At 35.1% G+C, this 22680-nt stretch overlaps 1 protein-coding gene across 4 annotated transcripts in view; it reads left to right on the forward strand.

Annotated features, from left to right (window-relative positions):
• The window catches only part of GPCPD1 (glycerophosphocholine phosphodiesterase 1), a 102256-nt gene that overhangs the window by 76469 nt on the left and 3107 nt on the right, over positions 1 to 22680 (forward strand). Inside the window, exons 21-23 of one of the 4 annotated variants that reach the window (XR_012486094.1) lie at positions 7872 to 8121; positions 19905 to 19987; positions 20795 to 21238. Coding sequence is in view for 2 of the 4 variants with exons in the window: in XM_074287916.1 (XP_074144017.1) it covers positions 19905 to 19987; positions 20795 to 20801 (90 nt within the window). In the remaining 2 variants the exon portion in view is untranslated. Of the gene's footprint in view, positions 1 to 7871; positions 8122 to 19904; positions 19988 to 20794; positions 21239 to 22680 lie in introns of those variants that run through there. The other 3 variants (XR_012486093.1, XM_074287916.1, XM_074287920.1) reach the window with 3 other exon arrangements.

Here is a 22680-nt window from a genome sequence, read left to right on the forward strand (position 1 = left end):
TTAAATACTTGAATTTTTCTTACTGGGATGAAAAGATATAAACTTGAAATAGCAAGCCTCCCCAGCTCTGGAACTAAAAGGACCAATATAATTTTGAGAATAGATTTAATACCTTGATAGTCTTATTTTGATTTGTTTAAAAATAAGATTTTGCTTCACTTATGTGAAATTTTTATTACTGCTGTCCTATCCACATTTCCTCCCCACCTCCTTCTACAGATATTCCACAATCAGCTCTACCTACCTTTCTAACCTGGTTTTCTAATGCTCTGCTACAAATAATTATTATCCCAGCAAACTTATCTTCTAATTCTGCAAAAAAACTCCCAAATGTCTTTTTGTCTTATTTCATTCCCCTGCTTTTAATAGTCTGCCATGTTGGATTGGGTATTCCAGAGGAGGAAAATAGTGACAGGTGTGCTTACTCCTACTTGTAGATATTTCAGTAGGTCAGATTTGATATTCAAATAAAAAGAGGTACTCGTGTCATTCTACAGTTAATGAAAAGGGGTTTACTTAGCCATTTAATGGAAAAGACATTCAACAAGGATATATCAACACCTTGATAGAACAACCCCATTTTATTCCCAGTTGGAAAGGTATCCATTCATCAGAGCCAGGTGTAGTGACTAGCAGTGTCTTGAGGTATTCACCAAGTAAGTCACCACTCTAGAGTGGTAGCAGTATCAAAGGAGAGGAAGGAAATTGAAGTAGGTCTTTTATGCCCTTAGAGGAACAAAATTTCATGTCAGTATGAGTTCCAGGAAGCTGCATCCTTTCCCCAACATCAGTTAAGTTTTCAGGGAGAACTTTGCCACTTTTCAATAAACTTGGATAATATAATGTGGAATGAGTGGGGAACTCTCATAGGGAATGATCTTATATAATATTATCCCATGTTGCAAGGTCCTAAGACTCTTCCAGAGGAATTTACATTTAAATGCTTTTAGGACTTTTGCTGGATAATACTCAAATAAAACAAAAAATTTTAAGGTACAACACATACAGAACAAAAAATAACATAAGCTTTCTTGAAGCCATTAATAAAGAAAAAAATGATAGAACAAAACCCTTCAATGCTAGGCTCTTCCTCTTATTTGCAGAGGACTTAGTGTCAGAGATCTGGTCCATGTGGTAGGTGATACCTGGTCTTTGCACTTCACATTGCGTTTCCAGATGCAAGGCAGTGATGTGAGCAGGAGCAACATAAGGAAGATCAGGAATACCACAGATGACACCTCCAGCATGGTCAGCAATCCTGTGTGAGGGTCAAGTCGTCAAGCACATAGAAATTTCTGTGTACTAGGCACTGTGCTGCAAAAATAGACACTACTCCCAAAAATCTGACATATAAATAAATGTGTGTGACAACATGTAGACTAGGTATAAACAGGATAACACAATTGGAATTAATCACAAAGGAAAGGCACTAGCACTAAGGAAAATTGAAAAAGGAGATTTTAAGAGAAGCCAGGAGGCAGAAAGATAAAGACCATTCCAGGTTTGGAGGATTGTCAGTGAAAATGTCAGGAGATTGAGGCCACTGTCACTGGATCATAGATTACATGTAGGGAAATAAGGTATAAGGAAAAAAGGAAGAAACCAGGTAATTTTTAAAAGGCAAAAAGATTTTGTTTTGTCTTGGAGGTAATGGGAACCACTAGTATTTATGAATGGAAAGAATGGAGGGAGATGGGGTTAACTTGGGTTAGGACAGCATTTTTTCATAGCTAAGTGGATGGACTGAAGTGGGAAGACACAAATAAGAAAGACAAACCAGAAGATTATTGCAATAGTCTGGGTATTAAGGTGTTGAGACTGCTCCGGGGCAGCAGTGTCAAGAGGAAGGAATGGGGCATAATATGAGGGAATCATTAACTGATGGATATGAAGCAGTGAGAATGGAGTCAATATTTAAATTTGTGAACCTACGTGACAGGGAAAATGGTGATACTTTAATAATAAAGAAGAAGGTTTTTGAGGAAGATAATGAAAGCAGATTTAGATGACACGGTGTCTATGGGACATCCAATTTGAGAAATCCATCTTTTAGTGAAGATGTGATACTGGATTTTAGGAAATAGGTTGGGATTGCATATGTAGAATCAACAGAGATGATAATATAATCCAAAGTAAAATAATGAGAACACAGGATTGTGACTTAGGGGACACTTTGCTAATAGTTGTGGCCTGAAGTCCAGGAAAAGAAAATGAGCAGTTCAACAAACAGGAGCAGGCCCAAGAGAAAAGCATTTCTAAAATTAGAAAAGAATATATATATGAGAATTTATAGATTAGGAAGGGCCATTAGATTTAACAGTTCAGAGATTATTGTTAACTTTGGAGAAAGCTATTTGAATTGAATAAATGAGGTCACAAGTCAGACTGCAAAGAGGAATGAAAGTGAGGACACTGATTAGTTGGCCTCAAGCTTAGCCATCAAAGGGTCAGGAGTCAGGATTTACTCTGACAGTAGGTGAAGACATCTGAGTAATGGTAGTAGGAGGATGGGAGGAAAAAGCTCTTAGTGAAGAGCCTAATTTTTTTTTCAATGAAATGAAAGTTAAGATCTTTAGTTAAAAAGGTGGAAGAATAAGGTTCGTTGGACTAGATTATGGGGAAAAATTAAGGAACTGAGAAGGTATGGTATTTGAAGAAATATCAGAATTAATGTTTAAGTCCCCTAGAATGAGGCAGGAGTTGAAGATGAGAGGAAAAACTGAAATAGTCATTGGAGATTGGAAAATAATTATCCGAATCTTGATTGGATGATAAATATGGTTTATAAAATAACTTAAGAGGTCACACAAGCTTTTCCAGGAGATAATATTGAGGCACTAATAATGTTACAAATCATGTGGTGGTCCTTAACTCACTCACCCAAACCTTAGAGGCCTTGGGAAAAAGACTAGTGCCTTCCACAAAAGCTAAAGTACTCTCACTTTAATCCAGAGATTCAAGATTACCATGAAGTCTGCTGACATATCCCTACTCTTTTAGGTAAATACACATTCCCCATAATCATATAGTGACAATTTCACCTTTCCCAAGCTGTTAGAAAACAAAGGACTTCCCAACAACACCATTCCAAGACCATTCTAGAAGAAAGAATTGCCAGTTGAGTATATGAGCATATCATATTTTCCCAGGCATGTGAAGCCTTTAAAGGGACCAAATACTTTGACCTCCAGGGTATTTTCCTGGGAAGGTATAAAAAAGGACCAGAGAGAGCCAGCTGGGAGCTCTCTCCAATAGTCTATTATCAGAATTTTATCTGAGTCAAAAATAGGTGAACTTGGAAGTCCTGCTTATTTATCCTGAATAGTAGTGTATCTTATTTATACATAGTTGTTTGCATTTTGTCTCCCTGTTATAAATTGTGGGGCCTACTCACAAGTTGGACAAAGCTGGAGAAAATCATAAAACCATGTAATAAGATCCGTTACAAATTTGTTATGTAATCTCAAATGGGCCCTCACTGTAGCAAAGCAGTCCTTTAAACCTCCCTAAATGACTCTTTAATATAGAGTTTTTCTAGACCTTTCCCTCTTCTAATCTCCCATAATCTCCCATAATCTCTCATCCTGTCATCTGAGAACTTTGCCTCATATTTCCCTGGGGGGGAAAAAAATGTCATTTGCCAATAGCTATGTCTTCTCTTCAACTCTACATTTTACATCTTTCAGATATGTTCTGCTACTTTTTCCTTCATCCATGTCTTATATGAAGTTAGTCATCCTCATTGTCAAGACATCTTTTTACCTGCAGAGGAACTTATTCTGTCCTATGTTCTCCAAATAAAACTATGCCCTCTGTCATTCCCATTCTCTTACTAATGATCTTCAGTCTCTCCTACCTACAGTATGCTTTCTTATTACTTACAAACACATTCATGTCTCTTCCATCTTCAGAAGCCACTCTAATTCTCTTTTGTGGCTAAAGTTGAGAAGGCACCTACATACCTCCACAACCTTTTTTTCTCACTTTTTTTTTTTTAAACCTCTCTACAATTTATCTTTGGGCCTCAACATTCAACAAATAATTTTCTTTAAAAAATCAGTATTCTAAACATGTTTTATTTTTTTTAAATATTTTTATTTCCAATTCCAAATTTTCTTTCTTCCTCCACATCTCCCTTACCCATTGAGAAGGCAAGAAATTTCATGTATCTATTATACTAAGTCAGGCAAAACATCCCCCCCCCCCAAAAAAAAAAAAAAAAAAAGAGAAAATAACATAGTTTAATCTGAAATCAGAATCTATCAGTTCTCTCTCTGGAGGTGGATAACATTTTTCATCATGAGTCCTTTGGAAATGTCATGAAACATTGTATTATTTACAATAGCTAAGTTTCATAGATGATTGTTGTAATCAACATTGCTATTACTGTGTACAACATTTTTTTTAGTTTTGCTCACTTCACTTTGCACTAGTTCATATAAATCTTTTCAGGTTTTTTCTGAAATCATCCCTTTCATCATTTCTTATATCCTAATACTTCATTACAGTCATATGCCATTATAATCCAAAATTACCATTGATCTCAGAATTTCTAAGTCCAGTGACCTTTTCTTATCCTTCTTGGTCTCCCTACAGCATTTAGCTTCTGCTTTTATTTGATACTCTTTTTCTCTCTAGGTTTTTGTACTTCAACTATATTCTTGGTGGTTCTCCTGTCTATCTGACTGTTTTTCAGTCTACCTTGTTTGTTCTAAATAATGTTCTATAACAGAATCCTCCAGGCCTCTCTCCTGGACCCTTTTTTTCTTCATCTTTTCTTTCTTCTCTTCACTTTACTCTCATCAGCTTCCTTGGATTAAAGTATCACTTTTAGATCTATCGATCCATTCCTAGTCTGAGTCCTAACCTTCAGACTTTCATCTGCTGCTTATTGGACATTTTGACTAAGATGTCTCAAACACATTTAACTCAACATGTCTTAAACTAAACTCATTGTTTTTAATCTCTTAAAACTTTCCCTCATTCTAAATTTCATTAATTACTCAGTCATTACGCCTCTCAGTCACAAGGTTCACAATGTATGTGCTATTCTCTACTCTTTACTTTCTCATCTCTCCCATATCCATTAGTTAGTTACCAAGTCCTCCTGATTTTACCTTCATAACATGCCTTAAATACCTTTTATCTCTTATAGTGTCACCACCCTGGTTCATGTCCTCATTACCTCATGCTTAGACTACATCAATAGCCTTCTGGTTGATCTCCCTGCCTCAAGTCTCTCTCCATTTCAGTCTGTCCTGCAATCAGCTGTCAAATTGATCTTCCTAAAGTTCAGGCCTTGCAATGTCATTCCTTCCCTCCATTCAATAAACTCCAATAGCTCTCTGTCACTCCTGGGCCAAACATATAAAAATCTTTTTGGCATTCAAAGTCCTTATAAAGGACTTATAAACCTGCCCCCATTTACCTTTTTAGTCTTCTTGCACTTTACTTATCCGTATATACTCTCTATAACACTAGCCTCATTGTTTCTTAAATAAAATGCTGTATCTTTGAACTGTGTGTTTTCACTGCCTAGAATTCTTTTCCTTCTGGCTCCTGGCTTTTTTCAAGTTTCAGTTTAATTTCCACCTTCTCTTAAGAAGCATTTCCCAATCTTCTTTAACGCAACTTTTTGTTTATCTCCAATTCTTAACATATCTTGTTTATACATTGTTGTTTTCATGTTATGTCCTTCAGGCTCTGAGTTGGAAAGTAGAAACTTTTTTTTTTTTTTTTTTTTTAACATTTATCACCATCACTTAGCACAATGCCTAGTGTTGTATTAAATGCTTTACAACTATTCCATCTGATATACGCAATAACTTTGCATATATGTGTATACATACACATACAGACTGTGTGTGTGTGTGTGTGTGTGTGTGTGTGTGTGTGTGTGTGTGTGTGTGTGTGTGTGTGTGTATACACACATATCTTTCTGGACAGAGATACTGAAGTGATTTGCCATTTTCTTTTCCAGCTCACTTTATAAATGAAAATAAGGTAAACAGAGGTTAAGAGACCTTCCTAGGGTCACAAAGCTGGTAAATGTTTGAGGGTATAGTTGGATTCAGGGCTTTCTGACTCTAAGCCCAGTGCCATCCATCTACCTGTTCTGATAAAATGAGACAAAATTTGTGATGCTCTTAACAAATCTTAAAATATGAATGTTAGCTATTATTATTGTAGTTCCTGCAGAAGTCCTTTCCACTTCACCCCTATTAGCAGCTAGGGCCTTACTTTCAAGGGCTACCTTTTACCTATTCAGTATTTACCTTATATTTACTAATTTATGGGTAGGTGGATGGATGGATGGATGGATAGATAGATTAGATAGATACACAGATATGTGTGTTTGTGTGTGTATGTAAATGTATTACTATATGTAGTCATACATTGTGTCTACACACGTGTGTGTATATATGTAAAGTGACAGAAAATAGATGAATGTGTAATATTTCCCCACATAAATTTCTTGAAGGACGGTTATTTTTTCTTTTAATTTCTAGCATTTATTAATTTCTAGCATTTAACAGTGCCTAGGACATAGTAAATGCTCCATAAATGCTTTTTGATTTTTCATTGATTAATTGATCCCCTTTTTCAGGTTGACTGATGAAATGATTGCTTTGAAACTACTAAGTTCCTATCCTTTGTTTAGTTGTTTCAGTCATTTCCAACTCTTTTAAATCCCTTTAGAGATTTTCTTAGCAAAGATACTGGAGTGGTTTCCTTCTCCAGCTCATTTTTATATATGAGGAAACTGAGGCAAATAAGCAAACAGTGTTAAATGACTTGCCCAGGGTCACACAGCAAGTAAGTGTCTGTGGCTAGATTTGAACTGGAGGCCTGGTATTCTATCCACTGTGCCACTTACTTGTCTTTATCATTTGATGTCACTAAGTTGTGTTCAACTTTTCTTGATCCCATTTGAGGTTTTCTTGGCAAAGATTCTGGGATGGTTTGCCATTTTCTTCTCCAGCTCATTTTTACAAATGAGGAACTGAAGCAAACAAGGTTAAATGACTTGCCCAGGGTCACACAGCTAGTAAGTATCCAAGACCAGATTTGAATTCATGAGGATGAATGTTCCTGACTTCAGGCCCAGCACTCTATCTACTGGGTCACTTAGCTGCTCCACTATGTACTCTACAAATGCCTAATGTTGAAAATAAACCTAAAAAGAAAGAATTTGAGAGTTCAAAGGGACCTTAGAGACTAGTAAGTTCTTTCTTTGTTACATTCAAAATCATTATATTACCCTTTATAGTTCCATCTGTAAAAATCAGTCACAATTTGTACAGGGAAACGAGTTGAAAATGTAAGCCATCTCATATGAAATGCCAATGTATAGTCACTAAATGGACAACTTTAGAGCTAGAATAATTAATGAACCAAATCTTACAAAATTTTACAAAACCTATCTCTTAGGAATGATATCAGAATCCACAGAAGGAAACATTCAGGTCCCTATTCATGCATGACAAACAAGGTGAACCATTTAGACTTTTTGAAAAAAGTGTTATTTACTCTTCTCTCCTGCCAGAAAAAGCATAGGATAGTAGATCATTGAGATCAGAGACTGAAGGGATTGTAATGGACACTCTTTGAAACATCAGGATAACGAATGCTCAAAAATCTATATATAGCCTAGAAGATTCCCTCTCCTTCCACTGTTTTTTTTTTTTTTTTTTTTTTTTTTTTTTTTTTTTTTTTTTAATATGCAGTATTGGCATTCTCATCTGAGAGAAAGGTAAATATTATTGTTCAATGGAAAGAGTGCTTAGAAAACTAGGCATAACAGAGCCTATAGCTTTCTCTGTTGGAGAAAGTCAATTGCTTCATACATCTTTAATCATTGTTCTTTACAGCGTGTTTAAGGAAACCTATCCCTCTAGAGGCAGGGGTCGAGGTGATGGTCAGAGAGAAAGTCACTCCTGAAGAAAAGAAATGGGAAAACAGACTTCTGTCTACGTGAGAGTGGGGGAATCAACAGGCAGTAATTTGTACAGCTTCCACCCTTCATATTCTGCCCAACAAACCATTAGACAAGTACAATTTCATCTTGGTTACTCTTGGTCTGATTCACTGGTCCTTTTTCTGCTTTGGGGAATTATAAAGGTATGAATCAATAAAATATTGTTTCTAGCTACAAACCCCTATGCTGTTGTCAGAAGTTATAACTGTTTCTGTCTCTATCTCCTTTCTCTTTTCTCAATTGTTAGTATTTATATGACTCTTAAAGCTATGAAAAACACTTGACCAGTATTTTATCACCACAGCAAACTGTTAGAGGTAGGTGCTATTATTAATCTCCATTTTACAGGAAGGAAGCAGACAGAGACTAATTGAATTCTTCAGGATCACACAGCTAGTGTCTGGAGCCATATTTGAATGATGTCTTCCTCTTTCTTATGCATACATACCTAGATTCATACATACATATATATCTCCACCCCATTTATTCACTTCTCTCAGTGGCATTAAATCTCTAAATGCACATGCACATAACTCACTACAGACTTCCACACATAGTTGTTTATTATCCTTTGTTTTCAAAAAGGACTAGTGACATCACTCTGTTGGGGTCCCAAGTTCATTGTATTCACCTGTAGTTGATCAGTGCAATATGAATTCAGAATATTCTGCTACATGTTGGACACACATAGTCCATTTGAACATTATATCTCTACATTTGCACATTTCACATTTCTTTTGTGCTCCAGTTTTGTTTATAGAGCATAGCACCTTTTTTGATGCAGGTTTGCTATGCTGAGGACAAATCGCTAATAAGTAAGGTTTTAGGGATTGGTTTCTTTTAAAACAAGTAGCAGGGTCTTAATAAGCATAGACTTATATTACCCTAGAAAGATAACAGGCATATAAAAGGCAAAGGATGGAAATAAAAAAAAAGTGTTGGCTTCCATTTCTGTCAACTTTGGGTACAAAACTCTATTTTGCTCTGTTTGGCTTAAACTGATCACATAATCCTAATATAAAGGTCAAGGTCTTCCATCTTCATAGCATAATGCCTGATGCCACATGGGCAGAGAGGGAGATGGTAAAGATAGTCACAACCCCTTTAGTCCTTGAGTCAGCGTATACTGGACATTTCTACCTTGATACAAATCTATCCATCTCTAGTCTACTCCAACACCTTTACTGAGGGGATGCTATAAGTATTTCTGATACGGAGTTACTCTAAAATCGCTCCTGGATACTGAGATATTTTAAGGCCTTTAAGTATAAGGATTTGATGAGTTAAGAGTCTCTTCAGTTCAATATTCTTTCCAAAGCAGGGTTACTTGATACTGAAGCAAGTGAGCAGTTAAGTGACACAGTGGAGAGTGTGCTGGGCCTGAAGTCAGGAAGACTCATCTTTCTGAGTTCAAATCTGGCCTCAGAAACTTACTAGTTGTGTGACCTGAGCAAGTCACTTAAACTTGTTTGCTGGGGAAGGAGAGGTCAAGCCCCTTTAGTCTCTTTGCCAAGAAAACACCAAATGAGTCACAGAGTCCAACATGACTGAAAAATGACTGAATAACAACAATCAACATTGAACTGGGTAGGAAAAGATGGCTTCTGAAAATGAAAAGAAAGATCTTTACTTTTATATTACTGGCAATTTATATGGGTTATTTAGCCCTTGGCCTAAATGGATCTGGATCCTCACAGACTTGGATTCAAATTTGGTAATTTTTCAATAGTAATTTAAACTGCTAACCTGTTTTTTGTTCCCACCCCTTTAGAAAACTGGGAACTTCTAAAGCTAACTCAGGCATTCAGCAATTTGATATGCTAGTGGATAATGGTGAGAAAGAGCACTAACTCAAAAACGTTTATTTGCTGAAAAAAGAATAATGAAACAACAATAACAAATTGCAACTCACATTTTATATTTGCTCCTTTCCTTTTCCTGTGAATTTTGGGTTCAGAGCCCTTCCAGACTCTGAAATGAAGGCATGAGACATGTTTCTCTTTGCTGTAGAAGCTGAGGTTAGTATTTAGAGCCCATAGCTTTATTATTGCCAGATATTGCTCCAACCAGTATCTTTAGTTCATCTCTTGTTCTGAATCACTATTATTTCCAATTAGCATTTGATTTGTTTTCTTCAAGGATATTATCAATCATTTGGCCAGTGATATCATTTCCTTCCTGGCTCATTTTCCTTTCCACATGTTCATGTGGCTTCTAGCAGTAGCCTCAATTTCTCATCTTCCAAGACGTCTTCCTACTAATTAACCATTTTACTGTAAATGCACAGTCTCTTGGAAAATGAAGTCTTTCCCCCTAATTAGCAGTAGAATTCTGCACCCAGGACTCCTGGAAATTGTAGTCTTTTGTCTCTGCTTTGTGTGCTATAGTTATGTATATTCCAAGCTTTTTTGTTTTAAACACCATATGGTAGAGTCACTTATTTCTTTCTCCCTGTATCACTGCCTAGCATTATGTGCATAAAAAATTACATATTTATTCCTTGGTTTCTGAAATAAAGAGAAATGTTGAATAATTAGGTTACTTCTAAGTATAAATGAATCCTTTAATAACCACAGAACTCTCTACTGCCTGTTTACTTATTTAACATATAAAACATTATTAAAGAAAGAAATGTTCTCGTAGGGGAACAATGAGTGAGTGATAATGTTACCTCTGCCCTTCTTCAGATTCAGTTTCTACTTTGCTTATTAAATTACCATTGTGGAATTTCATGGAGAGTAGTCTACATTTAAAAAGTAAAACACGTCTCTCAGAAGAAGGTGTGACAGATCCTCTGACAGCTGATCTGATGTTGGCATTCTTGCTTCTGTTACTACTGAGACTGTCATTTATACACTGAGCACTGTCCATCTAGTTCCTGGCTTGTCCACTGAAAAGCTGCTGATATCTCCTGGCTGTCTGCCTGTTGTATATTCAACAAAGAAAATCACAATGTTTCTTTCCTGATCATGAAAAGCTGTTGAGGAGAGTTAGGAAGGAGGATAATTAGAGACTAGCCAGAAAAAAAAAAAATGCAAGGGGAAATAGCATTGTTCTAGTTGACCAATTTAATGAATGCCATTGTTAGCCCTTCTAAACCTAATGTAAAAATTTAATGTTTTTACATGTTAGTGTTAGTGAGCCCTCTTTTTGAAGTATGAAGCCTGATGTAATCTATTCCTATACCTCACTAAACGAACTATCTTTTCCCAAAAAATCTGCCCTTTCTCCTAATGTCCCTATTTAGGTTGGAGGCCCCAGAATTTTTAGTCATTTTCCTCTCTGCCCTCTTATTCACATCCCAAATCTAACCAATTGCCAAGTCTTTTCTTTTCAATTATAACATGTTTTGCACCTACTACTACAACCTACCTTCTTTATTACTTCTCACCAGACAATTGGAATAGCCTTTTAAAAATATTTCTAAATTCCCTCTCTCAAACTTTTCTCTCATTGCAAAAACAAGCAATGTGATATGTTACACATTTGAAATCTATCAAAACATTTTAGATTAGCTGTGTTGCAATAACAAGAAGAAGCAGGGAAAATAAAGTGAAAAAAGTATTCAGACTGAATTCAAAGTTTGTCAGTTTTCTCTAGAGCTAGATAGTATTTTTCTCATAAGTCCTTTGGATTTATGCTGAATCATATTCATCATTGTAACTAAGTTTCTCATAGTTGATCATACTTATAATACTGCTCTTCCTATGTAAAATATTCTGATTCTGCTCACTTCACATCATTTCATATAGATTTTTCTGAAACCACTCCCCTCATAATTTCTTAGAGCACAATGGTATTTCATCACAGTCATACTCTACAACTCCTTCAAGTATTCTCCAATTGATTTCCTCCAATTTCCAGGTCTTTGGCATCACAAAAAAAGGGTGCTATATTTTTGCACATATATGTTCTCTTCCTTATTGTTTGATATTTTTGGGATTTAAAGTAACAATGGTGTTGCTGAATCAAAGGTTATGTGTGGTTTTACAGGCCTTTGGATATAGTTACAAATTATTCTCTAGAATGGAGTAGCTCACCACTCTACCAATAGTGCCTTAGTGTTCCCATTTTTCCATCTCCCCTCCAGGATTTGTAACTTTACTTTTTTTTGTCATGTTAATCAATCCGATAGGTGTGAAGTGGTACCTCAGAGTTATTTTAATGTGTTTCTCTAATCAGTTAGTGATTTGGATCATCTTCTCATATGGCTGTAGGTAGATTTAATCTATTCTTCTGAAAACTACCTGTTCATATCCTTTGAGCATTTATCAATTGGAGAATGACTATAATTCTAATAAATTTAGCTCACTTCCCTATATATTTGAGAAATGAGGCTTTTATCAGAGAAATTTAATATAATTTTCCACACTCTCGTTTCCTTCTATTTTTAAAATTTTGACTATATTAGTTTTATTTGTGCAAAAACTTTGAAATTTCAGGTAAGTGAAATTATCCATTATACTTTTGTGATCTTCTCTATCATTGGTTATAAACCTCTCTCCTTATCCATAGTTCTGACAGGTAAAATTTTCCATACTCCCCTAATTTATTTATGATGTCACTCTTTATACCTAATTCATCTATATATTTTGACCATATCTTGGTATATGGTATGAGATGTTGGTCTAAATTATTTCCTACCACACTGTTTTCAAATTTTTCCAGCAATTTTTGATAAATACTGAGTCTTGCCTCAAAAGCTTGAATCTTTGAGTTATCAAACACTAAGTTACTATCGTCATTTATTATTATGTATAAGTCTATTCTATTGAGCCACCACTCTATTTTTTATAGCCAGTATCTTTTAGTCAGTAACAGACTGTTTTTAATGATTACCACTTTGGTACAGTTTGAGATCTGCTACTGCTATGTCACTTTTCCCCCCCATTGATTCCCTTGATATTATTGACCTTTTGTTCTTCCAGATGAATTTTGGTACTATTTTTTTTTCTACCTATATAAGTAAATCGTTAGTAGTTTGATTGGTATGACACTGGATAGGTAAATTAACTTAAGTAGGATTGTCTTTTTATTATGTTGGCTCAGTCTATGCTGAAACAATATTTCTTCAGTTGCTTAGATATATCTTTATTTGTGTGAAGTGTTTTGTAATTTTGTTCCCTGGGTTTGGCTTGCCAGGTTGACTCCCAATTATTTATATTGTCTACAATCATTTTATGTAATTTCTCTATCTCCTCCTGCTAAATTTTGTTGGTAACATACAGAAATACAGATGATTTATATCAATTTCATATTCTACAACTTTGCTGAAATTATTAATTTCAATAACTTTTTAATTGATTACTGTTACTCTAATATACTATCATATCATCTTCAAAGACAGCTATGTGTCAATCTATTCTTATTCTTTTGATTTTTTTTTCTTATCTTATTGCTATAGCGAGCATTTCTAATACAATAGGGATATTGTATTATGTCGAAGATTTTTTATATATTTATTCGTATGATTTTTTCATTTTTTTTATTGATATAATCAATATTTATCCAGCCTTGATTTCAGGTATAAATTTTACTTAGTTATAGTATATGATATTACTGTAATCTTCTTGCTAATGCTTTATTTAATATTTTTGCATTAAGGAAGTTGGTCTATAGTTTTCTTTTTTTGTTTTAATTTTTCCTGATTTAGGTATCAAAGCTTTATTTGTCTCATTAAAGAAATTTAATTTGACTACCTCTTTATCTATTTTTTCAAACAGTTGACATGGTATAGGAATTAAAATTTTGGCAGAATTCCTTAGTAAATTCATTTCTTAGAGAGTTCATTGATGGCTTGTCCAGTTTCTTTTTCTAAGACAGGGCTATTTAAATATATTAATTTTTTCTGTTAAGTTGTTATATTTTTGCAAATATTCAAGCATTTTACTTTTTGTCAGTTTTATTGGCATAAAATTTGGCAAAATGACTCCTATTACTTTAACTTCATCTTTTTTGGTGATGCATTCACCCTTTTCATTTTTGATACTGGTAATTGAAATTTCTTTTCTTTTTAAATCAAATTAACCAATGGTTTACCTATTTTAGTGTTTTCCCTCCCCCCAGAAAACCAGCTTCTACTTTTATTAATGTAATGGTTTTTTAAAAAATTCCACTGGTATTAATCTGTACTTTGATTTCTAGGATTTCCATATTAAGTATTTAATTGGGGATCTTTAATTTGGTCTTTTTCTGGTTTTTCTTTAATTGCACACCCAATTCATTGATCTGCTCTTTTTTTTTTTTTTCTTTTTTTTGGTTGATGTAAGCATTTAGAGATATAAAATTCCCCCTAAATATTCTTTGGTTGTATTCCACAAATTTTGGAATGTTGTCTCATTATTGTTATTCTCTTTAATGAAATTGTTTCTATGATTTGTTTCTTGATCTACTTATTCTTTATGATTGGATTGTTTTGTTTCCAATTAATTTTTAATCTTTTGCTTCTGAGGCCCTTTATTGAATTGCATTGATATTGCATTATGGTCTTAAAAGAGTATATTTAGTATTTCTGGTTTTATGTGTTTACTTGGGAAGTTTTTGTACCTTAATACATGGTTAGTTTTTGTGACTATGCCATATACAGCTGAGAAAAGGATATACTCTGATATTCATATTCAGTTTTCTTCAGAAGTCTATCATACCTAACTTTTAAACATTTCTTTTCATCTACTTGTTTCTAATTTATTTTTTGGTAAGATTTATATAGTTCTGAGAGGGTAAAGTTGATGTCCCCTTCTAGTAAAGTTTTATTATTTACTTCTTCCTGTAACTTTACTTTTCCTTTAAGAATTTGGATGTTCTGCCATTTTACTATATATGTATGTTTGTATGTTTATGTATGTGTATGTATGTTTAGTAAAGCATTCTTTGCCTTTGGTACCTTTTAGCAAAATGTTGTTTCCCTGATTATCTCTTTCAATTAGGTCTGTTTTTTACTTTGCTTTGTCTAAGATCATAATTGATATCCCTGCCTTATCTCAGCTGAAGCATAATAAATTCTTCTAGACTCCTCCATCTTTTTAAAAACTCTTTGAGTGTCTCTGTTTCAAATATGTCTCTTCTAAATAATATATTGTTGGATTTCAGTTCCTGGTTTATTCTTCTATTTTATGGGTGAGTTGATCCCATTCACATTAACAATTATGATTATCAACTGTCTATTTTCTTCTTTCTCCTTCTCCCTATTTCTTTTTACCTATTCCTCTTCAAAAGTGTTTTGCTTCTGATTACTGAATTTCTTAATACAGTCTCCCTTTTTTTATACAAAACTCCCTTCCTTTATTATCCATGCATTTTTTTTTGAGATTATACATAATTGACTTATATTGGTGGCCTCTATGTAGATTCCAAATTGCCCCTAATGATAATATCCTTAGGAGTTATACATATCATCTTCCCATATAAAAATATAAACAGTTTAACCTTTTTAAGTTCCTTAGATTTCTCTTTCATGTTTACCTTTTTATGCTTCTTTTGAGTCTCATGTTTGAATGTCAAGTTTTATATTCAGCTCTAGCTTTTTATATAATTTTAGGAATAATTGAAATACCTCTTCTTCATTAATTACTTTTTTTCCTCCTGGAGGATTATATTCAGTTTTCTTTAGCATTTTTTTAAACCACCCTTACCAATTTTTTGTTTATTCTCCTTAATTTTCTTGTATCACTCTCATTTTCCTTTGTTATTCTTAATCCTTTAATGCTTTCAGGAATTTTTGTTGGACATGATTCTAATTAATCTTTTCTTTTGAGGCTTGGCTTGTATCTCTTCACATTATTGTCGTCTGAGTTTGGTCTTGGTCTTCTTTGCCATTATAATAGCTTTGTATGGTCAAGGTTTTTTTTTTGTTCTTTGCTGAGTTTTCTAGCCTATTTCTTAGAGTTTTATTAAAGTTGGGCTTATCTCACCTTGGGTTCCAAGTTTCAGACTTTTTTTTGTGCTTCTGTTTTTAGAGTTAGTTTGAAGGCCCTGTAAATTTTTGGTGATTCTAAAATAGTATGGTCCAGGGAGAGGTGTGGCCATATTTTCCTCAACTGGACTTAGTTCTTCATCTAGGAAGGACCCCTGATCTCCTGCAGCCAAAGCACTAGATCTCCTCTTGACCATGGATCTGAACCCAAGTTCCCTGTTCTCTTGCAGCTAAAAGAGCTAGTCGTCCTTCTTGTCTTGGAAATGCAACCAAGGCCCTTGCTCTTTTGTAACTGACCACAAACACTACTCCCTTCCCTGAAACTGTGACCCAGGACTACATACAGGCAAAAGAGTTGCCAGTTAGCACCCCCTACACTAGAAAAGGGTCCTCTGTAATCTTTTTCTGAATAGTGTCCAACCTCCTTATTGTCTCTAAACTGAGAGCTCCTGAAACCGCTGCTGCTTCTACTCTTGTTATATAGCTGCCTCCAAGGCCTACTGCAAAGTATGCTGACTGCTACCTCTCATGGGCCTCTTTTATTGACCTTTTAAGTTGTCATAAATAGGAAAAATGTTTCATTCTGATCTTTTGTTGGCACTATTATAAAATTTATTTTATAGAATTTTAAAGTTGTTTGAAGGAGAATATTGGGAGAGTTCAGCTGAGTTGCTGTCCATACTCCATACTTTTGGCTCCCAGGGTCATTGTCATCTTTTACACATATTTTTGTTATTTCTAAGACTCAACCTAGTACAATCTCCAATATGCTTATCTTTTATTTTGGCTAATTTTATATTTTATTCTACTTTAAAATCCTATTTCATTGTTGCATAGAGATAATGCTAAACAGTTAAAAGAGTACTAGCTTTGGAATCAGGGGACAATAGCTGAAATCCCAGTTTTGCCACTTAACTTCGCAATTGATATAATATCTGACCTTGAGAAAGTCACTTTATCTCTTTCAGCCTCAGTTTATTTATCTGCAAAATGAAGGAATTCTACTGGATGGTTTTTTCTAAATTTTATATTAATAATTTGAGTAATCAAAATTATAGAGTGATAGAATCACAGAGGTTATTGTCTTTTGCCTAAGCTCTAGTTTCTCATGATTAATTTATATATTTCAAACCACAAGACTAAAGAAGGCATCATATATATTCACATGTCAAAAAAAAACCCCAACAAACCAAACCCCAAAGCTCATTATCTTTTCCCCACCATAATGCTCCCAGCTTTCTAAATTCCAGATTTCAGTGAACTGGCACAAAGAAAACTCATCAGCCATTAATATTTTAATTCACCACCTCTTTCCCCACTACTATGTTCCTGTTGCAGTAGTGTATAATCTAACCCACAGTTTTGAAATAGAATTCAAGTCTACATATCTTCCTCTTCCCAGGGCCACAGAAATCGAAAAAATACTTTGTGCCACAATAGAGCTTAAGAGAACTAAGGTAAAGAAGGAATGGAACAGGACATAAGCCTAAGGGAGAGTCTAATTGGTGAATAGTGAATTTTCCCAGCATGGAAGAAGGCTGAGATGGCTTTGAGGTCCACCCCCAAAGCAATCAGACTCACAGGGAAAGGAGTCATAAAGTAAACTATAAGAAGAAAAGAAAAAAAAAAGACAAATTGCTAAAAATCTCAGAAGAAAATTCAATTAGAGACCTTTAGCAGATAAATTAGCAGTGAAGAAATTAAAATAACAGAAGTAAATATGACTTACAGATTAGTCTAGACATCTATAAATAAATATTGAAAGACAAAGGAAAATGAATCAGCATATGATAAAAACAAAAAACTGTAGATCTTCAAGGACCCAATAGAATGTTCCTAACTGGTTCAATTTTAATGACTTTAATTTTAATGAAAGTCACAGGCCACTCTCCCATGTACAGTAGACCCATGTGTTATCATCCTTTGCCCCCATTACAGCCTCAGTGCCTTGGAACAGAATAATGCTAAATTACCTGTGATAGGTGCTTCTGGAGAAATTGACCAACCTTTCATTTCTGAAGAATTGCTCTTTAGTGAGCCATGTAACACGTGACAACATTACTCACACCTTTGGTATAGGAACCAATCTGAGCCACACCAGAGGAGTCATGGGAAACTCTTTGTCAAGTCACAAGAAACAGATTATTCCATAAAATGAAAATCACTTAGGCCATTCATAAGAAAGTAGTCTTTCTACAAGTATACAATTTTAGGAATAATTGAAATGCCTCGTCTTCATTAATTACTTTTTTTCTTCCTGGAGGATTATATTCAATTTTCTTTAGCATTTTTTAACCTCCTTTACCAAATTTTTGTTTATTCTCCTTAATTTTCTTGTATCACTCTCATTTTCCTTTGTTATTCTTAATCCTTTAATGCTTTCAGGAATTTTTGTTGGACATGATTCTAATTAATCTTTTCTTTTGAGGCTTGGCTTGTATCTCTTTTCACATTATTGTCGTCTGAGTTTGGTCTTGGTCTTCTTTGCCATTGTAATAGCTTTGTATGGTCAAGGTTTTTTTTTGTTCTTTGCTGAGTTTTCTAGCCTATTTCTTAGAGTTTATTAAAGTTGGGCTTATCTCACCTTGGGTTCCAAGTTTCAGACTTTTTTTGTGCTTTTGTTTTTAGAGTTAGTTTGGAGGCCCTGTAAATTTTTGGTGATTCTAAAATAGTATGGTCCAGGGAGAGGTGTGGCCATATTTTCCTCATCTGGATTTAGTTCTTCATCTAGGAAGGACCCTTGATCTCCTGCAGCCAAAGCACTAAATCTCCTCTTGACCATGGATCTGAACCCAAGTTCCCTGTTCTCTTGCAGCTAAAAGAGTACTAGTTTTTTTTTTTTTTTTTTTAAGCTAAATCTAACTTCAAGGCCATTCTTTTTCCTTCAGCCAGTCCTTCTTGGTGTTAATGAAAGCTTTCTCGGCTAACCTTCCTTGTGGTCTTGCCCAAGGCTGCCGGACTGGGGCCAATGTCTCCTTTGAAGTGTGGCCCAGGAGATAGAACTGGAGGATTGGCCTTTTTCTAAGACTGCTGGAGCCTCCTGCACCTCCTGTGCTCAATGGCCAGGCTTTGTTTTTTTGTTTTTGTTAAAATAATCACTTTTTATTTTCATAATATATGCAAAGGTAGTTTTCATCATTCACCCTTGGAAAACCTTGTGTTCCAATTTTTTTTCCCTACTCTCTCCCCTAGACAACAAGTAATCCAATATAGGTTAAATATGGGCAATTCTTTTATCATGCTGCACTTGTAAAATGAGATCAAAAAGGGAAAAAATGAGAAAGAAAACAAAAAACAACAAAAAAGGTGAAAATATTATGTTGTGATTCACATTCAGCCCCAACAGTCCTCTTTTCTGGATGCAGATGGCTCTCTCCATCACAAGTCTGTTGGAATTGCCAGGCTTTGTTTTTAATGGAAGAGACTTGAAAGCAAGTGAGAGAATGTCTTTGTCACTCATTTGAAGGCTGACCAATTCAAATGGTGATGAGAAAGCAATCACAAAAACATAAAAGGGATATTCCTGTGAAAGACTGTTTATCCATAGAAAAGCATTAAAAGCCAGTTTCTGGGGGAAGTAAGGTTAATGAGTCATAATCATATACTCTGGATCCCATTGTGTTAATTATCTTCCTGCTTGCCTTTTCCCCCCTACACAAATATTTATTCTTCTATCATCAAGGAGAATCTCAGGCTGGGATTTGGAGTTTAAAACAAAACAAAACGAAACTTAGACTAGCTTTGGAGGTTATCCTTGAAATCTGGGGAGCTGTGACCAAGCAATTAGAAGTTATCAAAATAATCACAACGAAGAATACACTGAGATCTAGGTTAACAATGCAAGCAATGCCCTCAGTTTATACTGACTAGCTAAAGAAGGAAAAAGATTAAGTAGCGATACTATAAAGTGAATTTTTCTGTATGCAAAAAATGCCGATAACAATAACAAAACATTTTGATATTTTTTTTTTTTTTTTTTTTTTTTTGTGTGTGTGTGTGTGTGTGTGTGTGTAGGTCCTGGAGAACAGAGACAAGCAACTTTCTTCAGATGCCTCATCTCTGAAAACAGTCAAATTACAAGATGTTGGAACTTTTAAGTATGACCCTTAAACCATACTACTATTCTTTAGTGGGAATGAAAGCTTCCAAACTGTTGAAGAGAAGAATGAACTTAGTACATGACTATTTATGTATGTGTGTGTATATGTGTGGGTACATATACATACACACATGCACAGACATATATATGTGTGTGTGTGTGTGTGAGTGTGTGTATATATATATATATATATATATATATATATATATATATATATATATATATATATATATATATATATATATATATGTATATGTATATCTACATATAGCATCTTGAATGCTAGGATATTCCAGTAATACTGGGTAAACAGATTAATTTTATTGCCTAGGAAAGACAAATGGTAAAATCAGAAAAATTTCCAGAGAGAAGTTAAATCTTTTCACATGACCATTATATAATTGAGCCAGGCTTAGACATGGAGTGGGAATTAGGAAGCTGTCTTCAGTCCAGCAGCTTACCCAAAATTCCACAGGATTCAGTTGTTCTTTGGTTGCTTTACTTTGGAGAACAAGGTGACAGAAGGAAGGCAGAAGGAAAACCAGTAGAATGTCAGAAAAAGCCATTGGAGGTAGAGAGACAGCTTATAGAGATTAGGAGCCAGTGTTGAGAGATAAACTATGAAAGCTTGTCAGGATTTGGGGTGATTCTGTGAAGCAGTCGTTCCAGTGAGAGTGGCAGCACCAGAAGTCCTTAGCTCCAGAGCAATGAGATCCTTCCAATGCCAGGACTGACACATTTCCCCCTGCATTTGTCTCTCTTTTAGTTAGCTTATTTATTTTTACTTTTTTTTTTTCTAATTCAGGTTGTAAGATTCTGAAGAGATGAACATGCCAGTAAAAACAAGTGCAACAGAGCAACATGTCAAATGAAGAGCAGATAGTGAGCCCATAAGCCCAGTGGAGCAACATATCCAACAGAGACCTTTTACAGCAAGGAACACTCTTGGAGAAAGCAGTGAAATGATATCACCAGAAGATATCATGGGTGAGAGCAGCTCAGTGACATTGCCAGAAAACATTTGGGGTTCACTAGAAGATGTCACAGGCCTTGAAGCATGGGTGTTGTTGCCTCATGAAAGATTTGTATACATGATTCTTCTCCCACTGATGGCATGCATACCTTGTGGTTATGAGCTATGTGGCAATATTCTATTGAAAATCTTACTCTGACATTTCTTTCATTTTCTTTGCTTTGAACTGATTGAATTATCTGATTGACCAAGGAAAAAGTAAACACAATGAGATTTGTGGGCTTGCATCTTTTGAGTGAATATAGGCATAAAGAATATGTTAAATCTGGGGTACATATTCTAGGAATTCCCAATTTGAGAGGGGATATATACAGACAGGTAGCATAAAAAGAATTTAGAGAGAAGTTAATAAATTCTGACATCACAGCAAATCTGTGATGGTCATGGTACATTTTATGCCTTCCAACTCCTGCTGGAAACGGTGTATTCCCCGGAGGAAAGGTGGCAAGGGACCAAACTAGGCATTTTTCATCTGCCCCAAAGGATTTTTCCCTGCTCCAAACTTCCATCTATCCCAGCACAAAAGGCAGTTTCCATGTCCTCTGCCAGCCCAGACTCCCAGCTGGGATGTGAAGAATCTCCAATGCAATGAGGCGCAACATACACTTTGATTTCCTACCTTCCATCTCCTGCTGCATTTGCCCTTTGGAGGAACAAAGAGAGAAAAGTTGGTGGGAAATAGAACTTCTTTCTCCTCCTGGGAAGGTTCTATCTCCTATTGCATGCTTTTATAGCCTAATCTCTAACCATTTGAGAAAGGGAAGACAAGTAGTGAAGCAGGACCTCCCATCCAACCATCTAATGATATCTCTTCCATCTCATGCTGCACTTGTCTCCAGCCTCATCTAGATCATCATCTAAACCCTATTCCTCACCCTCTGTTATTTGATTACTTATTCCCTCTCCTCCTCAACCAAAGTTTCAAATAAATATAACCAGGTCTTTCTACTGTGCTCTCTGGAATACCTGTTGCAGTCAACAAATTTCCCTTTTCTTCTAGTAGCTATTATTGAAACCTGATTCCCTCTAGATTACACAGCCTTCCCAGAAATCCTTGGTGCAACTTCACTTATTCTCAGTTCACTGATCAAAGGAAGGGAGTAGGAATATTCCTTATTCTTAATGTAACTTCTAAATTCTCCCCTTACCTCTATTATTCAATAATCTTTCTCCTTTGAGTTCATGTTACTCATATCTACCATTCAATCAGAATCTTAGTATCTTTATCTTTAGATCATTCTCTTTCCTTCCTCAGTAAGTTGGTACATGACTCAATTTTTCTTTCCTCCCCAACTCCTGCCCTCATACCAGGAGATTTCAACATACATATCACCTTACAACATATCACCTAAGGCTATTACATTTTAGCCATTCAGTTCTTTAACCTCAGTTTTCATGAACTATTTTTCCACTCAGTTTCAGATGTGCATGCTTGTGCACAGAGCATACACACACACACAACACACATACACACACACAAAGACATACAGTCATATTCATGATCTTGCCATCACCTACAAAGGTACATCTCTGTATTCAAGAATCCTGAAATCCCCTTGTTTCACCATAATCTATAGGCTTTTCACCTTTCCCTTTGCTTCCCTTTATAAAGTTCTATTCTTCATTTGTACCATGACCTCCAATTTCTTGTCCCCTCA

The sequence above is a fragment of the Sminthopsis crassicaudata genome, chromosome 2, assembly GCF_048593235.1.
Source record: "Sminthopsis crassicaudata isolate SCR6 chromosome 2, ASM4859323v1, whole genome shotgun sequence".
NCBI lineage: Eukaryota > Metazoa > Chordata > Mammalia > Dasyuromorphia > Dasyuridae > Sminthopsis > Sminthopsis crassicaudata.